General features: G+C 31.3%; 1 protein-coding gene across 3 annotated transcripts; it reads right to left on the reverse strand.

Annotated features, from left to right (window-relative positions):
- Positions 1-57: 57 nt before the first annotated feature.
- Positions 58-10,346, reverse strand: LOC109788395 (Sodium Bile acid symporter family). Of its 3 annotated transcripts, none has more exons than XM_020347111.3 (14): positions 10,013-10,344; positions 9,484-9,571; positions 9,258-9,365; positions 9,091-9,158; positions 8,254-8,332; positions 5,270-5,328; positions 5,071-5,139; positions 4,372-4,485; positions 3,469-3,490; positions 3,053-3,120; positions 1,942-2,027; positions 686-815; positions 446-569; positions 58-376 (listed from the first exon to the last, which is right to left on the reverse strand). In XM_020347111.3, the coding sequence occupies exons 1-14, from the start codon at positions 10,241-10,243 to the stop codon at positions 366-368; spliced, it is 1,257 nt and encodes a 418-aa protein (XP_020202700.1). In that variant the 5' UTR covers positions 10,244-10,344; the 3' UTR covers positions 58-365. The 3 variants fall into 3 exon arrangements, with proteins under 3 accessions (XP_020202700.1, XP_020202699.1, XP_020202701.1); XM_020347110.3 differs by having other exon boundaries at positions 446-547; positions 10,013-10,341; XM_020347112.3 differs by lacking the exons at positions 58-376; positions 446-569 and adding an exon at positions 947-1,009 and having other exon boundaries at positions 10,013-10,346.
- Positions 10,347-21,266: the final 10,920 nt, after the last annotated feature.

Below are 21,266 nucleotides of genomic sequence, written 5' to 3' on the forward strand. Positions count from 1 at the left end.
TGTTGTTATTGTTTGATTTGTTACCCTGAGAATTTTAATTTAATTCTTACCGTGAAAGACCTCCTTTTGCTCACTAAAATTAAAATAAGTATAATCATCAAACAACAACATGAAGATGTAAAGCTATATGGCTAAGCAAACTGCCAGACTGAACATTGTACACAAGCATATTATACTTTGGGTAATACAATGGGAAATGAAACCAAGATTTTTAAACATCCTTTATATCAACATTTCCAATGACGCAGCTTGAAGTGCCTCATGATATGCCACAACCATCGATGATGATCACCATTTCCTCTACTCAAGCCATCTTCACATTGTTGGAATTGTCTCGGGGACGCAAGAAGTTAACGATAAACGAGTCAACAATAATCTACAAGGAGTTATAGGTTAGCATAAGGGAGAGATAATAGAAATTGGTAAGAAGAAAAAATCAAATGACCTGGTTGAGATGTGCTGCAACACAAGGAAGAACCAGTAACCCGGATTCTCCAAATGCACCTTGAAGTGGCTCTATTACTGCTACCATTACTGGTAATGTTTTCTGAAAGGAATGAAATCGAGTTCTGAGAGAAGATTGAAAGAACAATGACAAGAGATTTGTTACAAAGTGCCTCCTATCTCACAAGTTGATATACTCATTTCATAAGAGATATGAGAAAGAAAGTGATTGAGTTATTACCTGGCTTGCAACAAGTACGAGTGCACTGGCATTTTCTTCCCGGGAAAAAATTGATTTTCTACCACCAGAGATAACCGAAAGACTCCAAACAGCAATGATATTGAATACCAATAATGACAGATGAAGAAGTCTGCAATGTATCATGAAGGTCAATTTTATTTTAGTTATCATAATGCCATTGAAGCTGATAGTGCCTCACAGCAATCAATTAATAGTGACTTCCTATTAAATTGCACACCAGTGTCCTCTTTGGAAACTTACTCATACGAAGAGTGCCAGAAAATGTGTTAAACAAGACTTCTTGTGGCCAGAAGACTATGAGGTCTGGGTAAATACAAAATTGCCAATATATGATTTGTGCCTTTAAGTATTAAATCGATGTTGTTTAAAAGGTAAAATCACGACACTGATAATATAAATTTCAAACAACAAATATCCATTTTCCAATTGAATGAATCAGACGTTATCGATGAGATACCCACATAGAAACAAAGTCAAAGATATAAGGGCAATCATGTATGTAGATGGTAGAAGTACCTATCACATAGGCACATATCATGACATAGGAACTCATTTTGGTTAACTATTCATTGTAGAATGAAATACAAAATAATTTTTACTTATTTTTTATATATTAATACTGTTGTTTGGATATCCTGATCCTTGGGATGAGAGATATGTGTTGAAAATCTCACTTAGACTAGTAATATAGCCAAATTAGTTAGTGTATATAAGTGAGGCCCTTACTAGTAAGTTTTGTGAAATTGAATTAGGTTCAAACTCACATTTTAAAATGTTATCGGAATTTATTATATTGATTATTGTTGGCATGTGTGAAGGGGGTGTTGGAGATCACACATCGATGAGAGATATGTGTTGAAAATCTCACTTAGACTAGTAATATAGCCAAATTAGTTAGTGTATATAAGTGAGGCCCTTACTAGTAAGTTTTGTGAAATTGAATTAGGTTCAAACTCACATTTTAAAATGTTATCGGAGTTTATTATAGTGATTATTGTTGGCATGTGTGAAGGAGGTGTTGGAGATCACACATCAATGAGTGATATGGTCAAATTAGTGTATATGTGAAAGAAATTTCTCACTTTACAAACTAGTTTTGTGGAGTTAAATTTAGCTCAAGCCCACATTCTGAGAACTACCAAAAAAAACCAACTAGTAAAGAGAAAACTAGCAATATCCAATTCCAATTATGTCATGACAACAAACAAATCCAAACTAACTCGTGCCAAACTTACGTTCCCAGTCCAATAGCTACAAGAAAAACTTTGGGCTTCACCATTAACAAAAGTGGCCTTGACCTACTCACTTGTATCCAAGGTACCTGTATGGCAATATTTTATCAGACTATAATTTCCTTTTTAATCTACCATGATGATAAAATAACAAACCAAATATAATAGCTCAAAAAAGAGAAGGAAATTAACTCCTAAGAAACATCTATAATTTATAAGACCATAGCTTCAGACATTATTTGTTAGGTCGGATAACTGACTATATATGCAAAGCATTCATGTCATATTAAAATTTAGCATTTAATGAACAAAGCCAAACAAGTGGCACATGGATGTAGAATTGGAAATATTTTAGTTTTGAATAAAGGTGTTCTGTTACAGGTATCAGATTTTCACAAACATGATGCCATTAATGATTTATCAGCATAATGATTTTAATAAGTCCCTTGAATTTATGGATTCGATGGCAAGCACAAAAACAGTTTTTCCTCCAGTGAAACATTTTTATTCACCGGGAGAAAAGAAAAGGGGACAAGCTGACTAGGACTGGTAAGTGGCTAATAAACACAGTCAAGTTATCATTAACTCAAATCTGCTTAATCAAATTGAATATAATAAGAAAAGTGGAAACATTATAATTTTCCCCATACAAAAGATTGTTGATTGCTGACTACCTGGTTTCAAAGATGACAAGAATCAAGGGAGAGAAGAGTATGCATCACAACAAATGTAAACATGTTATTAAAGGAGGCAAGAAAATTTAATTGACATGTCTTTTGTCTTTATACAATACATGGGTATAACACTATACAATAATAAAATTCTAAAGGTTAGGTGAAGCCAGGAACAAGAATTCCTTGCGCAGAAACTGATGGTTATTTAGACGGCTCACTTTTGAACAAGGATTTCATGAATTGATTTCAGTAGATGGAATGTGCCACTGGCCCAACAATATAATCAAAGCAAAAAGCACCTTATCCATTTCTAACAACTTAAGATTCTGAACATATTAAAAAGAAGAAGAAAAAAACCAAATCTTTCCAACAACTTGATGCAAAGAAAACCACCACCTTGGAGAAACGAAATAAGGAAACATCCCAAAATTTGTTCTTACTAGGCTAAGGAAAAGTGCACTGATGACTGAGAAAAGCTTGCGGTTTTTGTCTACAAAGTCAGCAACACCTGTAAAGCAGATATGATCAAAACAAATAATTTCTATATAAAGGATAATAATATAGCGACAAAAAGGAGAAGGTATAAACAGAGAATAATATGTCCTTAAATCCTTAAATAAAGAACAAACAAGGGCCTGTTTAAGAAAAAAATGTGACCAGCAAAAAAATAATCTAATACGAAATTACTTGCCCTATAACTTTTAGATACCATTATGCAACCAAGACTTCGATGGAAACTCTTGCATTATAATTTCAGTGATTTATTTCACGTAATAATGACAGTCACTTCTTTATTTTATCCATCAAAACATGTGACAGACAAGCTACTCTAAAAAGCATAGACAATAGAACACACCTTTAAAAGATTCACGTAAAACCTGCCCAGTCAATGCAATAAAGAAGATTAAAACACTTAATAAACTGAGTGTAACAAAAGAATTTGAATATTCAGCTCCAAAGATCATATTCAACTTCCACGTATAGCAGACAAGGGATAAACAAATGTATAGTGTCACTAGGGTGTACAATTGGTGAAGAAATAAAATTATGCTGCAAAATTGATATGATCAATTGGTGAAAGATGGAATACCAAAATCTGAATCAGCAAAAACTGACACAATAGGGTATTTGAAAAGTCATTTTGAAATGATGGCCTATGTATTTGTTCTATCGTACAACTTTAAATTAACAACCATTGACTGGTCAAAACCAATCACCTACTATAAGCAACAAGACATGTTCCTACAAAGAATTCATAGGTCATTTTACGAGGATAGCACACTGAAAATACAAAATGTGTAAATGTAGTAATGCAGGTTACAAAAAAATATCATTTTCTTAACAGAATATTGTGTAGTCAAAGGCTTTGTTTCAAAGCCACATGGTAGTTGCAAAAATCATCACCGTAGCTTTAGAAACAAAACAACCACTAGAAAGAAAAAAACTGAATATATTTCTTTGTGCTGCTTTGAATACAAGCTCTAATCCCCTTTTATAGGCTAAATGGCTAATCCTTTTAAGGGAAATAGTAAAACTTACATAAAAAGGAAATAAGAAAAATATCAAAGATACAATGAGATATTTATCCAATCCTAAATATATTAAAGGTATTTACTACAAAATCTTTTAAACATAAAGCAACACGACACTAAGCCCATGGAAAGAAGATACATTTTTGTAGTCCAAAATCACATCACTTTTGAAGTATTCAAACAACAGCATCTACAGTATCTATATATGTGAAGGAGAACTCAATTACCTTTCCCAAAATAAGGGGGATTAATATGGTTAGAACAAGACTTTTAAATAACTGTTTGGTAGGTAGAGCCACTCCCACTCCAGCTGCTACAAATTTTGTGATTGAAAGTGGAATCTAAAAGAAGATGAAATATTATCATAAATATAACAAAAATAAGAATTAAATTAGATGGAGAAAACATATGTAAGCTAAAACATTGCATATTGTTTAAAAAAAGGAAAGATAAATAATATTACAACCAAACATGTTGAAAAATATGGACTTGACTTGATGGAAAAAGAGAGAAGAGATCAATATTAGTATAATACTGTGAATATATAAGATTTGATGTATGAGGTTGATACAAAATGCTAACATAATCTTAATATTAATTATTAGAAAAAATCAACAGAAGGAGGGTATGTATAATGAGACAAAATCTATAATAAGGATATTTTTCTCAATTTTATATAAAAATAATGATTTTGGGTTTAAATGTAGCAAATATTCATAAAATAGGAGGGATTTGTGTATGTTTTACCATCTTAGAAATAAAGAAAATTTTGTGTAAGAAATGCAAAATAAAAGGAGGTTTGAAGTAAATTAATTATCCCTAAATTTCAACACAGCCAATAATTATTCTGCAATTAACTTCAAAAAAAATGTAAAACAAAAATAAAATTGAGGATAATGTTAAAAATGCATCTCTTTAGGACTCACAATCAATATTCCTAACATGTTAGATATTACAGTCATTGCAAGAGCAAGTGCAGAATTTCCCCCAGCAAGCTGCATAAGAAAAGTAGGAAAACAAAAATAAAGTTCAATTCATCTACAGGAAGTAGATACAAAGTATATAAAATTTATAAGAATGGAAATCCAAAAGAAAAACAAGAAAGGAGCTGGACCATAACCATACTTGGGTAAGAGCAACACCACTTGACAATGTAGTTGGCATGCAGCTAAATATAGCCAGCCCTGTAGAAACCCAGATATTCATATCTCAAATTGCAAGAATATTGACGACTAGAAAGCCAACTGTGAATAACAAGCACAAAAATTACAGAGTAATAGTAACAATTGTCGGAGATGTGCAATATATTTGATCAAAACGGGGAGTGATATTACTGTAAGTGTTGATCAGTGAATAGAAACAAGGTAGAGCTTTATAATCATTTAGCAAAGCGCAATCGCAAAGTATTTTAAAAAGCTAAAAGAAAAGGCGGTGGGTTAAACACCAAATGAAATGAGAAAAACTTGCTATGAATAAGCAAAAGCATATTAGCATCCATCCTCATGGCTCAAACAAAACAAAAGTTTAAAAAATTGGTCATTTGATAAGACATATCTATAGCTTATTTTAAAACAAAGTTTGGTGTTTGATCATTTGTGGCATTCATCTTCTTCTCTAATAAACTTCAGTCTACCACTTTTCAACGGTGCCTTTTCAATATCTGAAGTACAAACATAACTTTATCAGCTGTACAAAATTCAAGAGATATTCAACCATGTGTCCAAGCCTTCTCTTTATTTTTGGCTAAATTGTAATTTTGGTCCCTTTACTTTTATAAATCCACAATTTTAGTCCTTCTAATTTAAGATAAAGACATTTAGTCCCCTATTTTAAAAATACAGAATTTTGGTCCTACTATCAATTTGATGTTCAATGATCATCAAATTTTAACATTTTTTACTAATCTATCATCACTTAAATAACGTGACATTTATTGACATGAAATATAAAAATAAAATTATAAAAAATAATACATAAAATATCTTCATTTGTATATATTTGAACAAGTGATTGATATTTATTTTATTAATAAATTTTATATGTATGATTTTTTTAGTTTTTTTATTTTTAAATGTCATGTTATTAAATGTCATTAATTAAGTATATGTAAACGTTAAAACTTAATAATTAATAAATGTCAATTTGATGAGAGAACCGAAATTCTACATTTTTAAAATTAGAGAGACTAAATTTCTCTATTTTAAAATAAAGGGACCAAAATTACAGATTGACAAAAATAGAGGGACCAAAAGTACAATTTGACCTTATTTCTTCTAATTTCTGTATACAAGCCAGTTTCCCAAATTATAAGTACCTAAATCAATTTATTTTGTCATTTGTCAATAATCCATTTGCATATTCTTTACCAAACACATTGTTAATCAATCTTGTTTATCACCTTTGACAAGTGCATTCACAAATCTCGCAAAAATTACAACATGCCAACTTCAGTTGAGTCACATCATTCCAAAGCTAACCACAAAGACTTAAAGGCAATTTTCTATTGCAATGCTGATTCCCTAGTCTCTATCATTTAATCTTGCCATATGTTTTAGGTGTTAATGTTATAGAAGTTCTGAAACTACATACCACCTTGGAAATAATTGTGAAGAATTGTGAGATAGCATAGCAGCTATGTAGTAACTAAGGCCTAAGTTGTTCAGGAAATTCATGGTCTTGAAGAAATAGATAGACCTAGCTGAATTAAAGGAAATGAAACCTACAACCTTCACTTTCTATAGGGACTTGGGCTACCATCAACGCAAATGCTTTGTTTGGAGGAAAAGAAATGGGAGGGATAAAAATAAAATGCAGACATGATAGAAAAGTTATGTTATTTGGATGAATATAAATAAGAAGGAAAGAAATGGAAAAAATTCTCAAATGACTGAAACAGACAGTAAAAAAGAATTGTATAAAAAAGTTTAAAAATATATATTAAAAAATATTTTCTTTATATTAAAAAATTTTCTTTTTACAAAAAAAAATGAATATTAGGAGCTCATCCCCACACTTCAACAACTCCAATTAAAGAAGGGGGGAGGAGGGTATCCCATTGAACAACTTTCCTCCAGATTTTTCCTCTCAAATAAATAGTAAAAATTTGGCATTTTTACCCTATCACCCTCCCCTCTATCTCCGGTCATCCAAACACAGTGGAAGTTCAGGTGTCCTGATTGGGATTGTGGTGTGAACATTTAACTATCCGACCAACATAGAAGAGAAATACTTTTCCATGATTGATATTTTATTGAGCCTAATGCGAAGTTGTGCACTTTTCACAACAATAAGAATGAATTTTCAGTTAAAGAAAAAGAGATCAATAAGGCTCCCCTAAAGTAAGTGTGTCTGTAAAGTAAACATGTATCCACCATAAATTTCATAGCACAAGATGATCTTAACCCACTAAAATTGAAGGGTGGAAACATGTACTTGTGTTGTTGTGCACTGACAAACACTCTCAATTCAGACTAGAGAGGAGCCTTTTCCTAGAATGACAAAAATTGCAAATTTTAAAGCAGAACTGCACAACAATGTGTATGGCCAAGTCTACATAACCTGCAGTCTGGCACAAGCCTACTATTCTATATTTTAAGTTTTTTCTGTTTTTTGTGCTCAATTCATGGTCACTACATCGACCTACTATTGTATCAATATATTGTGCTGAAACTTGATATAAGAATAGGACCAGCTATTGCACACATGGTCAAAGAAAGAAGCAGTAGCAACATTTAAGAGAAAAAAAAAACTAAAAATTTAACCATCAACTTAAAGCAGAGACAGATTTTGATGTATATCAAACAAAAGGCAATCTTTTCAACAATGCAGAATCATTTGAGTTACCAATTAATACTTAATCTTAGCAAACATGAACTAGTTCTTCAACATCGAAATTTGAGTTTCTTAAATCAGGAAATTTAGTCTATACAAGGTAACACAATGTAGTCAAAATTTAAGTATCAATTCTTCAATGTTTGATAAGATTTAAGGTCAGCAATATACAAATGAGGTCACACACGCTTGAAAAAATTAAAACTACAATAAAAGTATCATGCAAAAGGCTGAAGCTGACTTATGCTTAAGGTCAAACAGAAAATAAATTGCTAAACCTGTAATAAATTCCTGGGGTTGGAGCTGAATTTGCAATATTATCCTGGAAAAGTATGGTGTAAGAAATAAAATAGACACCTGCAAAAAGAACCAAATAATTAAGTTACACATTGAGAAATACATATAAAAAAAACTTTTTGAGATTTTGTTTTTAAAACATGCAGACATACAAGAACAAGTTGAGATAATTCATTTTTTATAGAGTTCAACAGTGTCAAACTGTCAATTGATACATCTAGCCAAATCCATCTAACCAGCTCTGTTGTTGCTATTGTACAGACAATATGACAAGAGATAGAGCAATTAAATTTTTAAGTTAAAACTTGTACTCTTGACCACAAAAGTAAAAGCTGTGAATCACAATTATGAGTTATGAAATTCTTTTTCCTTTATAGGAGACAGGATACAATGTTGCCGATAGTGTTCAACAGGGTCCAACATATCTAATCCTATGTTTTTAATTTCATTACTCTAAGAAACTTATACTAAAATCACAAGGATATATATATATATATATATATATATATATATATATATATATATATAGTGTAATGATACACATACAACAATTTGTACAACAAAAAAAAAAATTGTCTATTCCATCATATCATTTAATACATTTTAAATTTCTCTCTCTTAGTTGTACAAATTGTTGTACAAGTATCATTTCTCATATAAATATATAACTAAATCACATATTTGCAGCATGAGTTACATGCTAGTTAAGCAATGAGAGTCCAAACACAGGCCCTCCAATCAAATCTAGGATGGCCAATCCAAACACAGGCTGTAGTGAACCAGACTGTAAAATTCATCCTTAAAAATTGTGTTCATACAAGCCCAAAGAGTCCAACAGGCCATGCATCTACAGCTGCACCAATTTCTTCACTACGCAACATCAATCCTATATGATAACACATGAGAAAGAAATAGCACCTTGAGATAAGGGTATCATAAAATCGAAATAATAAATAGATACAAAAGACTATTCTTGAAAACTAACCTGAGATAACAAAAATTCCAAATGGGCCAATTTTTGACACACTATATTTATCAGCAACACAACCAAGACTAGGATATGCTAATCCTAATGTCACTGCACTAACCAGAACTATACATTGCCTCAAAAACACAAACAAAATTGTCAGAGATTAAAACATAATCAAAATGAAGTAAAACAAATAAAATCACAACAAAATTTGAATGCAAAGGAAAGAGAGGAGAGCCACCCAAGGGTAGAATATTGCTCCTAGCGAATTTCAAAATGGGTTCCACCCAACTCAATCCCTTCGTCTCTTTGTTTCCATCACCACCCATCTGAATTTCCAAACTGAGATTAATTAAAAAACAAATAAAAACTAATCAAATGCATAAAACAATATAACACCACACAACTCCATCCCGTTATACATTTTGAATTACAATGTAGGAACTTTGGTCCAAAGAAATTTCAATTTATGGTCACATTTTGTATACCAAAAACCTTCAATATGAATTTGCAATTAATCATTCTCTGGCAAATACATAGCCTAGTCCACTTTGACAACAACTACTCAGTTCAATATGAATTTTATATTAAAAATTAAAAATTATATACAAACTTAAAATTTTTCACCACATTAAGGGAAAAAAAAAAAAAAAAAAAAGGAACTCGGTCTAATTTTTTCCTAAACTTAGGGAACTAATGCAAATTTTAATTAACATTTTTTCTCTGTTTTTTTTATCAGCTGATAGTGTTGGCGATGAAAAAGGGGGAACCTGTTGTGATCGGTGACATGCTCTAACGAGTGCGGGTTTTAAACGGCGAGCGACGGAGCGAAGAGTAAAGGGTTTAACGGCGTAGGAATGATGCTGACGGTGACGCTGACGGTGACAGAAGAAGGGAGTGGTGGCGGGTAACAGTGTGAGGGTGAGTGAGCGTGGCATTGGCTCCGTCGAGTGCGGTGGTTGAACTCTTAACGGTACTTGGGAGGTGGCTGATGCCAACATTTTCTTTCTCACACTGTTCCAAGAGTGAGTGACAACGTGCGAATTTAAGGTATGGTGGTGGTAGATACAACGTGCGAAGTGTTGTTTTGTGGTCACTGGACCAACTAAGAAAACTGATTCCAATCATCTAATAAATAATAAGGAAAATGCATAATAAAAAAATGATTTTAATAAACTTTAATCTATATATATTGAATACTAGGTATATAAATGTTTTTTTCCTCCAATTTCTAATAGGTCATTGTCTCCTAAATTATAGAGAAAAAAAAATGAAACCCTTCATATTCTTTAATAACCACTTATTTAGTCTATCCTTTTTTTATTTATAATTTTTAAAAATTTTAAGATACGAATGTCTCTTTTTATCACATGTCAATATAAAAAAATATGTTTAAAGTAGTATATTAAAAGACATATTGCTACCATTTCTCACAAAAGTCATAAGTCTAAAATTTTGAAGACAAAAGTGACTGATTTTTTTACAATGATAATTTTGTTAATAATATAATATTGACTTAAATATATTTTTAGTCTCTCAAATTTAGGATAAATTTATTTTTGATTTCTCAAATTTAAAATTAATGTTTTTAATAAATATATTATTAAAAAATTTTATTTTAATTTTTATATTTAAATTTATTAAGAAATATATCAAATATTATTGTATAAAATTTACTTATTGATATTTTTATTAATAAAAATATCATATTAAATTCAATTAATATTACATAACGGTCTTAATTTATTATTTCTATATATATTATTAGTAATCTAAAAGAATAAAATAAAATATTTAAAATTTACAAGAACTAAAAATAATAATTTTAAATTTTAAAAATAAAAATAAATTTATTTTAAATTTGAGAAAATAAAAATATATTTAAATTTATAATATTTTACGCAGCGAATACGGAGAAATTTATCATGTGGTCCACTAATAAACAAATTTAAAAACCTGCTGCAATAACTCTTTTTTACGCCAACTTGTTACAGTAACTTAATATTTAATTACTTCTTTTTAATTATAACAAAATTACTATTAATCCCTGTTAACACTTTTGCCTATATCCCCATTATCACCTCAACCCTTTCGGACACGGTAACAATACCAAGGTGTATATATATACAAATGTCATTGTGGTAGCCTGAGCCGTGTGTGGTTTCATATTTTAAATATAAAATATTCTTAAATTATTATGACCAGTATTTTAACATGATGCACAGTTATGTTTGATATATATAATATAGTTAAAATTTTTATAAATTATATATAAATAAAAAATTATATTTTAATATATATATATATATATATTACATTTAAAATTAAAACACTGTCATACAAAATAAAAATTAATATTTAATATATATATATATATATATATATATATATATATATATATATTGATTAAACATCATAATTAATATATATATATATATATATATATATATATTCTTACATCTTGACCCAGTTTCATTGACAGAAATTTTTGTGGTAGAGCCACAGTTTTTCTTTTTATTGGTTAAAGTATTTTCTCTTTCTTTTTATTCATCAAAATATCACTCTTTTCTAGGTAAATTATTTTAAGGACCACTTTGACAAGTGGTGTATGAGTGCACCATGAAAAATTACCATCGGATGCATCTAAGCCTACTGGTTACAATACACCTTATCACACAAGATCTAAATTTCTGAATTTTTTATTAAATTAATTTTTTTTTAAATTACCCAAAAATTTGAACTGTCACACGTCAGTGTTCACCTTCAGAACGGGCCGTTCTAAAAATAGAACGAGCCGTTCCCGATAAAAAAAATAACACATACAAATGGACCAGAACGGCCCGTTCCATATTCAAAAAAAAACATGAGAAGTTGAATCAGAACGGCCATTCTATATTCGGAACGGGCCGTTCCAGATGAAAAAATAACACAGAAAGAATAAACCAGAACGGCCCGTTCTAGTTTCAAAAATACCAAATAACAAGTTAAACTAGAACGGGCCATTCTGAATTCGGAACGGCCCGTTCTAACTACATATTTGTCATACAAACTTCTTTTTAAGCAAAAAAATATATTTTTTTCATTCTACTAAATTATATTTAAAATTTAAGTATAGTATTTCAATTTATAATGTTTTTTATTAGAATTAGAGGTTTATATTAATTATATGCGTAAATTTTTAATTCTAATTAGAAAATAACACCAAACAAAATTTTCTACTATAAATATAATATTCTCTCATTTAAATCATTACAAAAATTTGTTAGTTCTAATTTTACATCTCGACATTTTCCTCTTAAAAAAATTATGTTAACAAATATTATTGGGAGTTTTGGGCTTCATGGGCCTTTGGGCTTTTGACAGCTTCTGAGCTTAGTGAGCTCAATGGGTTTAGTGGGTCTAGGGTTCTCTTTACTTGAGCTTTACATGGATGACCACCTTTCTCATATTTTTTGTAGTATAGGAGTTTATATTGTTTGGTCTTGTATTATGGGCCTTAGTATAAATCTTTTTGGGTTTTAAGCTTATTGGGCCTAGTTTTGGACTTCATGGGGCATTGGGCTTTTGATTGCTTCTGAGCTTTGTGAGCCCAATGGGTTTGGTGGGCCTAGGGTTCTCTTTACTTGGGCTTTACATGGATGACCACCTTTCTCATATATTTGGTAATATAGGAGTTTATATTGTTTGGTCTTGTATTATGGGCCTTAGTATAAGACTTTTTGGGTTTTAAGCTTATTGGGCCTAGTTTTGGGCTTCATGGACCTTTGAGCTTTTGATTGCTTATGAGCTTAGTGAGCCCAATGGGTTTGGTGGGCCTAGGGTTCTTTTTACTTAGGCTTTACATGGATGACCACCTTTCTCATATATTTGGTAGTATAGGAGTTTATATTGTTTGGTCTTGTATTATGGGCCTTAGTATAAGACTTTTTGGGTTTTAAGCTTATTGGGCCTAGTTTTGGGCTTCATGGGCCTTTGGGCTTTTGATTGCTTATGAGCTTAGTGAGCCCAATGGGTTTGGTGGGCCTAGGATTCTTTTTACTTGGGCTTTACATGGATAACCACCTTTCTCATATATTTGGTAGTATAGGAGTTTATATTGTTTGGTCTTGTATTATGGGCCTTAGTATAAGACTTTTTGGGTTTTAAGCTTATTGGGCCTAATTTTGGACTTCATGGGCCTTTGGGCTTTTGATTGCTTATGAGCTTAGTGAGCCCAATGGGTTTGGTGGGCCTAGGGTTCTTTTTACTTGGGCTTTACATGGATGACCACCTTTCTCATATATTTGATAGTATAGGAGTTTGTATTGTTTGGTCTTATATTATGGGTCTTAGTATAAGACTTTTTGGGTTTAAAGCTTATTGGGTCATGTTTTGGGCTTCATGGGCCTTTGGACTTTTGATTGCTTCTAAGCTTAGTGAGCCCAATGGGTTTGGTAGGCTTAAGGTTCTCTTTACTTGAGATTTACATAGATGACCACGTTTTTCATATTTTTGGTAGTATAGGAGTTTATTTTGTTTGGTCTTGTATTATGGGCCCCAATATAAGACTTTTTGGGTTTTAAGCTTATTGGGCCTAGTTTTGGGCTTCATGGGCCTTTGGGCTTTTGATTGCTTATGAGCTTATTGAGCCCAATGGGTTTAGTGGGTCTAGAGTTCTCTTTACTTGGGCTTTACATGGATGACCACCTTTCTCATATATTTGGTAGTATAGGAGTTTATATTATTTGGTCTTGTATTATGGGCCTTAGTATAAGACTTTTTGGGTTTTAAGCTTATTGGACCTAGTTTTGAACTTCATGGACCTTTGGGCTTTTGATTGCTTATGAGCTTAGTGAGGCCAATGGGTTTGGTGGGCCTAGGGTTCTCTTAACTTGGGCTTTACATGGATGTCCACCTTTTCTCATATTTTTGGTAGTATAGTAGTTTATATTGTTTGGTCTTGTATTATGGGCCTTAGTATAAGACTTTTTGGGTTTTAAGTTTATTGGGCCTAGTTTTGGGCTTCATGGGCCTTTAGGCTTTTCATTGCTTCAAAGCTTAATGAGCCTAATGGGTTTGGTGGGCCTAGGGTTCTCTTTACTTGGGCTTTACATGGATGACCATCTTTCTCATATATTTGGTAGTATAGGAATTTATATTGTTTGGTTTTGCATTATGGGCCTTAGTATAAGAGTTTTTGGGTTTTCAGTTTATTGGGCCTAGTTTTGAACTTCATGGGCCTTTAGGCTTTTGACTGCGTCTGAGCTTAGTGAGCCCAATGGGTTTGGTGGGCCTAGGATTCTCTTTACTTGGGCGTTACATGGATGACCACCTTTCTCATATTTTTGGTATTATAGGAGTTTATATTGTTTGGTCTTATATTATGGGCCTTAGTATAAGACTTTTTGGGTTTAGGGTTTAGGGTTTAGATGTAATTTAGTAGAATGAAAAAAAATATTATTTTTCTTAAAAAAATTCGTATGACAAATTTGTAGTTAGAACGGCCCGTTCCGAATTCAGAACGGTCTGTTCTGGTTTAATTAGTCATGTGTTATTTTTGAATTTGAAACGGGCCGTTCTGATTTCGGAACGGGCCGTTCTGATCCATTCGTCATGTGTTAGTTTTTCATTTGGAACGGCCCGTTCTGATCCAATATTCATGTGTTATTTTTTCATGTAGAACGGCCCGTTCTGATTTCAGAACGGCCCGTTCCGAAAGTGAAAAGCAGTTGCGTCAGTGCATCGTAACACGTGTTTTTTTTTTTGTAATTTAAAAAAAATAATTTCAGTAAAAAATTTGAAAATTTTGATCCTGTGTGAAGGTATATAATATACTATTACTCATTAAATGATAATCTCAACCATTCATTATTTTTTATATTATATCTATGGTGATTATTGATGCACCACCTATGCACCACTCGTAAAAGTGGGCTATCAGAGACATTACCCTCTTTTCTATGGCATTGAGAAGTCGGGTTTGACGTCCCCAACTTCTCAACATGTTTTTTTAATTTATTTTTATAATTTATATAATAAATATATATAAATAAATCATAATATCATTAAGAAAATGTTTTAAATATAAATTAGATATATAAAATAAACTAAATTTAAATAATATAAATTATAAAAAAAATTAATATTTATTATTCGAACATAAAATATATTAAAATATATAAATCATAATTCTTGAAGTTGTGAACATTTTTTTCTTGAATGTCCAATAGTTCTACGATAATTACATCTTTTGGGTTGACCATTTTACTTGAGGTCCATCTCAATATGTATACGAGTAGATTTTAAGCAACATTTTGTATTTCTTTGCATTTTTGGATCATATCACCATTCATCTCCATTATATTTCGGCCACTCATATTTGTCAGGTAGTAATTTGAATGAAGCATTATACATGTTAAGAATATTTTGTAAATTATAAATCGGAGAAAGTAATGACATGTGATTCGAGTGAACATATGCACATGCAACTATAATATGTGAACAAGACATGTGTGTCACTTGAAATTTACCACAGTCACTCTTTTGTGTTTGGAAAAATATCCTAAATCTCTTTGGTGGTCGTCCACCCTCATGTGGGTTTATTGTTTCGGACACGATGAATTATTGATTTTGTTGATCAAACGTTTTGTAAAATCAAAAGACGATATTGGATCCCTCGAGAGTCATAAGTTTTAATAATAACAAACAAAATGTTTATTTTTTTTAAGAGACTATTTTAGATGAAGCAAATATCATATTTCGTCTATAAAACGAAGAAAATCAGACAAAGCATACAATCTAACTCTATACTTAATTTATTTCTCATTATCAAGTCAAAATATTATTAAGTGCATTGAACATTTTATTCCTTAACAAATCGAACAAAACAGCTTCCTTGAAGACCCCAAAAGTTATTACGCATGTAAAGTCAATCCTTGCGCCAGGAAAGAAAAAGGAAAATCCTATAAATCATGGAAAAGCAAACATGAACTCTGAACATGTTGCACTACTCTAATTTAGCCACTATTTTTTACCCAACCTAACGAAATGATGATAAGTAGTTGTCAAGATCACATAAGAGATGAATATTTTCATACAATGCATTAAATACTTGTAGTAATGGCTAATTTATTATCTTTCTCTCTAGTCTCGAAGAGAAGATAGATAAAATATATTGAGAAGATTGTTCAACGGTCATTTTTTTTCAAGCTACTATATAAGGGATTCTCAATCAAGTCAAAAAGGCAACAAGGGAAATAATAGAAAAGAAACAAAGTTATCACTTTTTGAAAAACTCTCTAAAGTGTATACCTTGTAGATAAATTATATCTTGTACAATTCATTTGTGCTTAATTTTCATAGCATCACGTATAAAAGAGACGAAACTATCTTTGTCACTCTTTTCAAATTTCTATTTGTAAGGGTTGAACCTGAAGGGACTTGTAGTTAAAAAAATACTTGGTTATTAAGCTTGGAGAGACTTGTTTATTAAAGAATACTTGGGGTTGTTTGCTTAGAGAGGCAAGTAAAAGACTATTTGGGTTTAAGCTAGAAGTGACTTGTTAAAAGAATACTTGTATCCTATGAAAGATAGTGGAACTCAATTTGGTTGGATTGAGAATTGGATGTAGTCTCTATGTTTGAGACGAACCAGTATAAAAAGACTTGTGCCCTTTCATTTGTTACATTTCAACACTATGTCTGTCAAGTTTTTACTACACTATTTTCAAAAGTGCGAGTTTTTGATATACACTATTCAACCCCCTTCTAGTGTGTATCTTTTCTCCAAAAATTGGTATCAAAGCTCATTCTTTGATGGGGTTGAGCATCTAACAGTGCTAAAAGAAAAAGATCCAGAATAGGAAGTAGTGAATGATAGTACTTGCCAGAAAGAGCTTCTCTTACAAGGCCTCCAGCCTTTAATGGAGAAGACTACCCCTACTGGAAAGATAGGATAGAGATGTTCATCAAATCCACCCAGTACCGGTTCTGGAGGATTATCACCCAAGGTGACATTGTGGTGACCAAGCCTAAGAATGAATACAGTCAGGAAGATTACAACATTTTGCAGCAAAATACTAAAGCAAGATATATACTTGCTTGTTCTTTATCTAGAATTGAGTACAGATTCTACAATTGTGAGAAGGGAGATTAACTTGGATTAACCTCCTTGGTTGGATGGTCAAACTCTACAGATTGTCAAGCAATAGTAGAGCGAAATGTAAAACATTTTGAACTCCAGAGCTACTCTTGAATTGAGTTTCAAAGACACTTCTCACAATCTTCCTTTCACGATTGGAGAGCTATACAAACCATGGATGATACAACTTTCAACAAAGTTCTACACACAAGACTTTATTTCTAGACTTGTAATTCACTCTATTTACAAAGGCCAGGAGAAGCTACCTCAGTATGAGTTTGACAAATGCCATGATCCCTATGCATGCCATCATACGTCCTAGCCTCTCTATGTTGTTGGTGAAAAGCCTTAGAGACTACCTCCATCCTTGGGCCGATGCTTCATCATCTATCCTCTCCCTTTTAAGGTCAAGCCTATGTCATTCAAAATTGTTTCTATCAAACAAATCATATACATACATTTCCCCTTACACTGTTACTTCCATATCTTTTTGCCTGGGAATATTAATTGTTTGTACAGAAAAATGTTTAGGCTACCAAATCCATCAGGACCCTTTTCATCGTCTACTTCTTCCCACCCTTAACTCCATCTCTCCCTCTACTCGCAATTAAAGAGGACCATGACAACGTAATTGTTGGCCTCCATTGAGCTTTGCACTACATGTTAAGGAGATAAGCATGTACTGAAAGGAAGTTCAACAAGTTGTTGTCTCACCTCAACATTGACTTGAGCTCTAACAAGGAGGATATCTTAGACTAGCTTTTGTTGGTGCCAAAAGGGGGAGATTGATTAAGGTTTTTATTTGTTTTATTGTTTAAATTGTTTGAAGTTTCAAACTTTTGATTGCTCTAATTCATTCTAATTACTTTCTAAACAACGTGCTCTAAACCATATACATTATATTTGCTCTATTTTATGCAAGTTATATTCATCATATCATGCACATTTTTAAGGAGAGTCCCTTATACATTGCATAAAGCATCTAAGGTAGATTCATATAATCTAATCATATATGCTCTAACTCTAAAGTAGAAATATATGTTCTGATATATAGCATATGCTTTGATAATCTTCAATATACTTTAAACATGCTTAATAAGAAAGAGATACAACAAGCAGGCTATGTTATATCTATCTTATATGCTATATTTTAGCTCTAAAATATGAAGACTAGTTCTCATAGAATGTGTATGCTTACTTAGTTTAATATAATGGCTTAGTTTGTCTCAAACACTTTTTCAAATGATGATAGATCTAAGTAAATGCGAGACCGATATATGTCTTTAAAAGAATGTACTCATGAAACATTTATATAAAGAAGATGGGAGACTCAGAAAGAGTAAAACAACCTTTGTAAAGGATTCATATTCATTTTTTTTTTGTAAAAAACTCTATACTTAATCTGGTTGTATCACGCCTTGATAATAAGACGAAATAACAAGTGATTTCCTAACTTTGTGTTATTGTTTGAAACCTAAAGATGCTTAATTGCAAAGAATACTTGGTTATTGAAGCCTGGAGAGACTTTATTTTGAAAGAATACTTGGTTATTGAAACTTGGAGAGACTTCTTTGTTGAAAGAATAATTAGATAGTTGCTTGAAGAGTCAAGTTAAAGAATACTTAGGTTAAGCCAAAAATAGCTTATGAAAGAGTACTTCTATCTTTGTTAGATTGTGGAACATTGTGGAGAAAAGATAAACACTAGAAGGGGGTTGAATAGTGTATAAAAAATTTGCACGTTTTTTGTAGTGAAGTAGTAATGTTAGTTAGATGAAGAGTGAAAAGTGATTAGATGAAATACTAGGTATTTTTATACTGGTTCATCTCAACCATCGATACTATGTCCAATTCTGGCTTAATCCTAAGTATTCTTTAACTTGTCTCTTCAAGCAACTACTCAAGTATTCTTTTAACAAAAAGTCTCTCTAGGCTTAACAACCAAGTACTTTTTTACAATCAAGCCTCTCCATGCTTAAAATAAGTATTCTTTTACAGATCAGCCTTATAATAATCTTTATGAAAGTTACACAAGTGTTGTCTTCATCTCACATAGACGTTATACAACCAATACAGAGCAATGATTGTTAACAAGAAAGAATAGATTTTCAAAGAATATATTTTTGTACAATGTATCTATATATGTTCATTCTTTCTTCTTTCTTGAGCTTTGAATCTTCTTATATAGTAGCTTGAAGAAGATGACTGTTGCAATACTTTGAGTTGAACTCACAAGTTTACTTCGTCTACCTTCATCATCTTTTCTTGTGATAGTAGGTGACCGTTTGACTTATTTAATATAAACATTAAATGCATTTCAGCAAATGATATCTCTTATCTAATCAAGGAAGCTACTTATTAACTTTCCATACTAAACAAAGCTTGTAGGCGCAATGTTAGTGCAAAGTAGTTGTAATAGTGACTTTATATGCTTTTCTTCCTGATTTTAAGGATCTTGGTTCTAACAGAAAGTATAATTCTTCTCTTTAACAGATTTATAAGTTCTAAGATGGCTTTTTGGTTCGATTTGTTAAGAAATGAAGCATTTAATGCAAACTTTGTCATTAGTCTTAATAAGTAATAAATATTTAATGTATATGAGATAGATTGTATGCTTCATTTTATTTACAACGTCTTATAGACGATTTATGTCTTACACTTCATCTGATAAGCTTTTCAAAGATATTCTTCAAAGAAATTTTTGTAAATATTTCTTCTTTATAAAAATATTTTGTTTGTTAACATTAAAACTATAAGTTCAAGGAATATAGATCGTTTTTTGATTTAACAATCTCTCTTTTTTTGATGGTGACAAACATGTTTTGTATTTTTTAAAATGACTATTTTACTTTGTACTTTGAAAAGTATTTTTCTTTGATAAGCCAAAGGGATTGTTATTTTTTTTTTTAAAAAGTTGTCATCTTTCAAAGTTATATTTATATTTTAAAAATGATTTTTTTATCCTTGAAAGAGAGTGAAAACTTTTTTAATGTTTCTTGGGACATTTTACTCAAAAATGCTGAAGCGATTTGAAAATATTTTTACCAAGTGATGTATGGCACATATCTAAGACGTTAGAGGATCGTTGCAAATCCTTGAGCATTTCTCACAAACTTGCCTTTTCTACCTTCATCTTCCTTCCTTATAAGAAGAGGTTTTTGTTGGTGCATTAATTGTGATCATTAAATATTTTTCACCAAATGATTACTTTTTATTTAACCAAGAAAGCTACTTATCACCTTTTTGGTACTGAACGAGAGGCACTATTGTGTGTGTCAGTCAGGAGTGACTTTTTCGAAGATTTCACATGCTTTGAGATATTTTCTTGTCCTTTCTTTGACGCAAAGCATGTTTTCATTCCTTTTTGAAGTGCGAGCATCGAAGAAGTTTTTTTTTTTATTTCTTTCGACCAATTAAGGAATATCATAGAGAAATATGATTTGATTATCAGACATCATAAATGATATATATCAAATGTATTCATATGTATTCATATTATAAACAAAGTGATTCATTTGAGAGACTATATGTCATCATAACCAATTGTCTATATTAGTTTATCTTATAATATAATATGAAAAACAACTAAGTTTGTTATCATTAAAACTTATATCCTTAGGGATCCAAGATCGTATTTTAATCTAACAAAAGGGAATGTCTAAGTTCATAGTTAATTGACAAGTAAAAAACATGGACAGCCAAATATTTGAAGCTATTCTACGTGAATTCTCAAAACTTTGAGAACATCTTATCTTCCTAATCATAAAATAAAACTGAAAGCGTATGTGTTTCAATAATTTTGTTAAGAAATTTAGATCAATCTGAAGGGTTATGAGAATAATACAAGCTTGATAGTCACAAAACTAGGAGATAATATTTAGTGGGGTTGCCTCCGATTTAGCTATA

Source organism: Cajanus cajan, chromosome 7, assembly GCF_000230855.2.
Source record: "Cajanus cajan strain Asha chromosome 7, NIPB_CcT2T_4, whole genome shotgun sequence".
Taxonomy (NCBI): Eukaryota; Viridiplantae; Streptophyta; class Magnoliopsida; order Fabales; family Fabaceae; genus Cajanus; species Cajanus cajan.

Coding starts and splice junctions, on each gene's coding strand:
- LOC109788395 (XM_020347110.3), bottom strand. CDS start 10,243: ATGTTGGCATCAGCCACCTCCCAAGTACCGTTAAGAGTTCAACCACCG. Junction 5,329..8,253: donor ACCCCAGGAATTTATTACAG/GTTTAGCAATTT, acceptor GGGTTTCTACAG/GGCTGGCTATATTTAGCTGC. Junction 5,140..5,269: donor GTGGTGTTGCTCTTACCCAA/GTATGGTTATGG, acceptor TTTCTTATGCAG/CTTGCTGGGGGAAATTCTGC.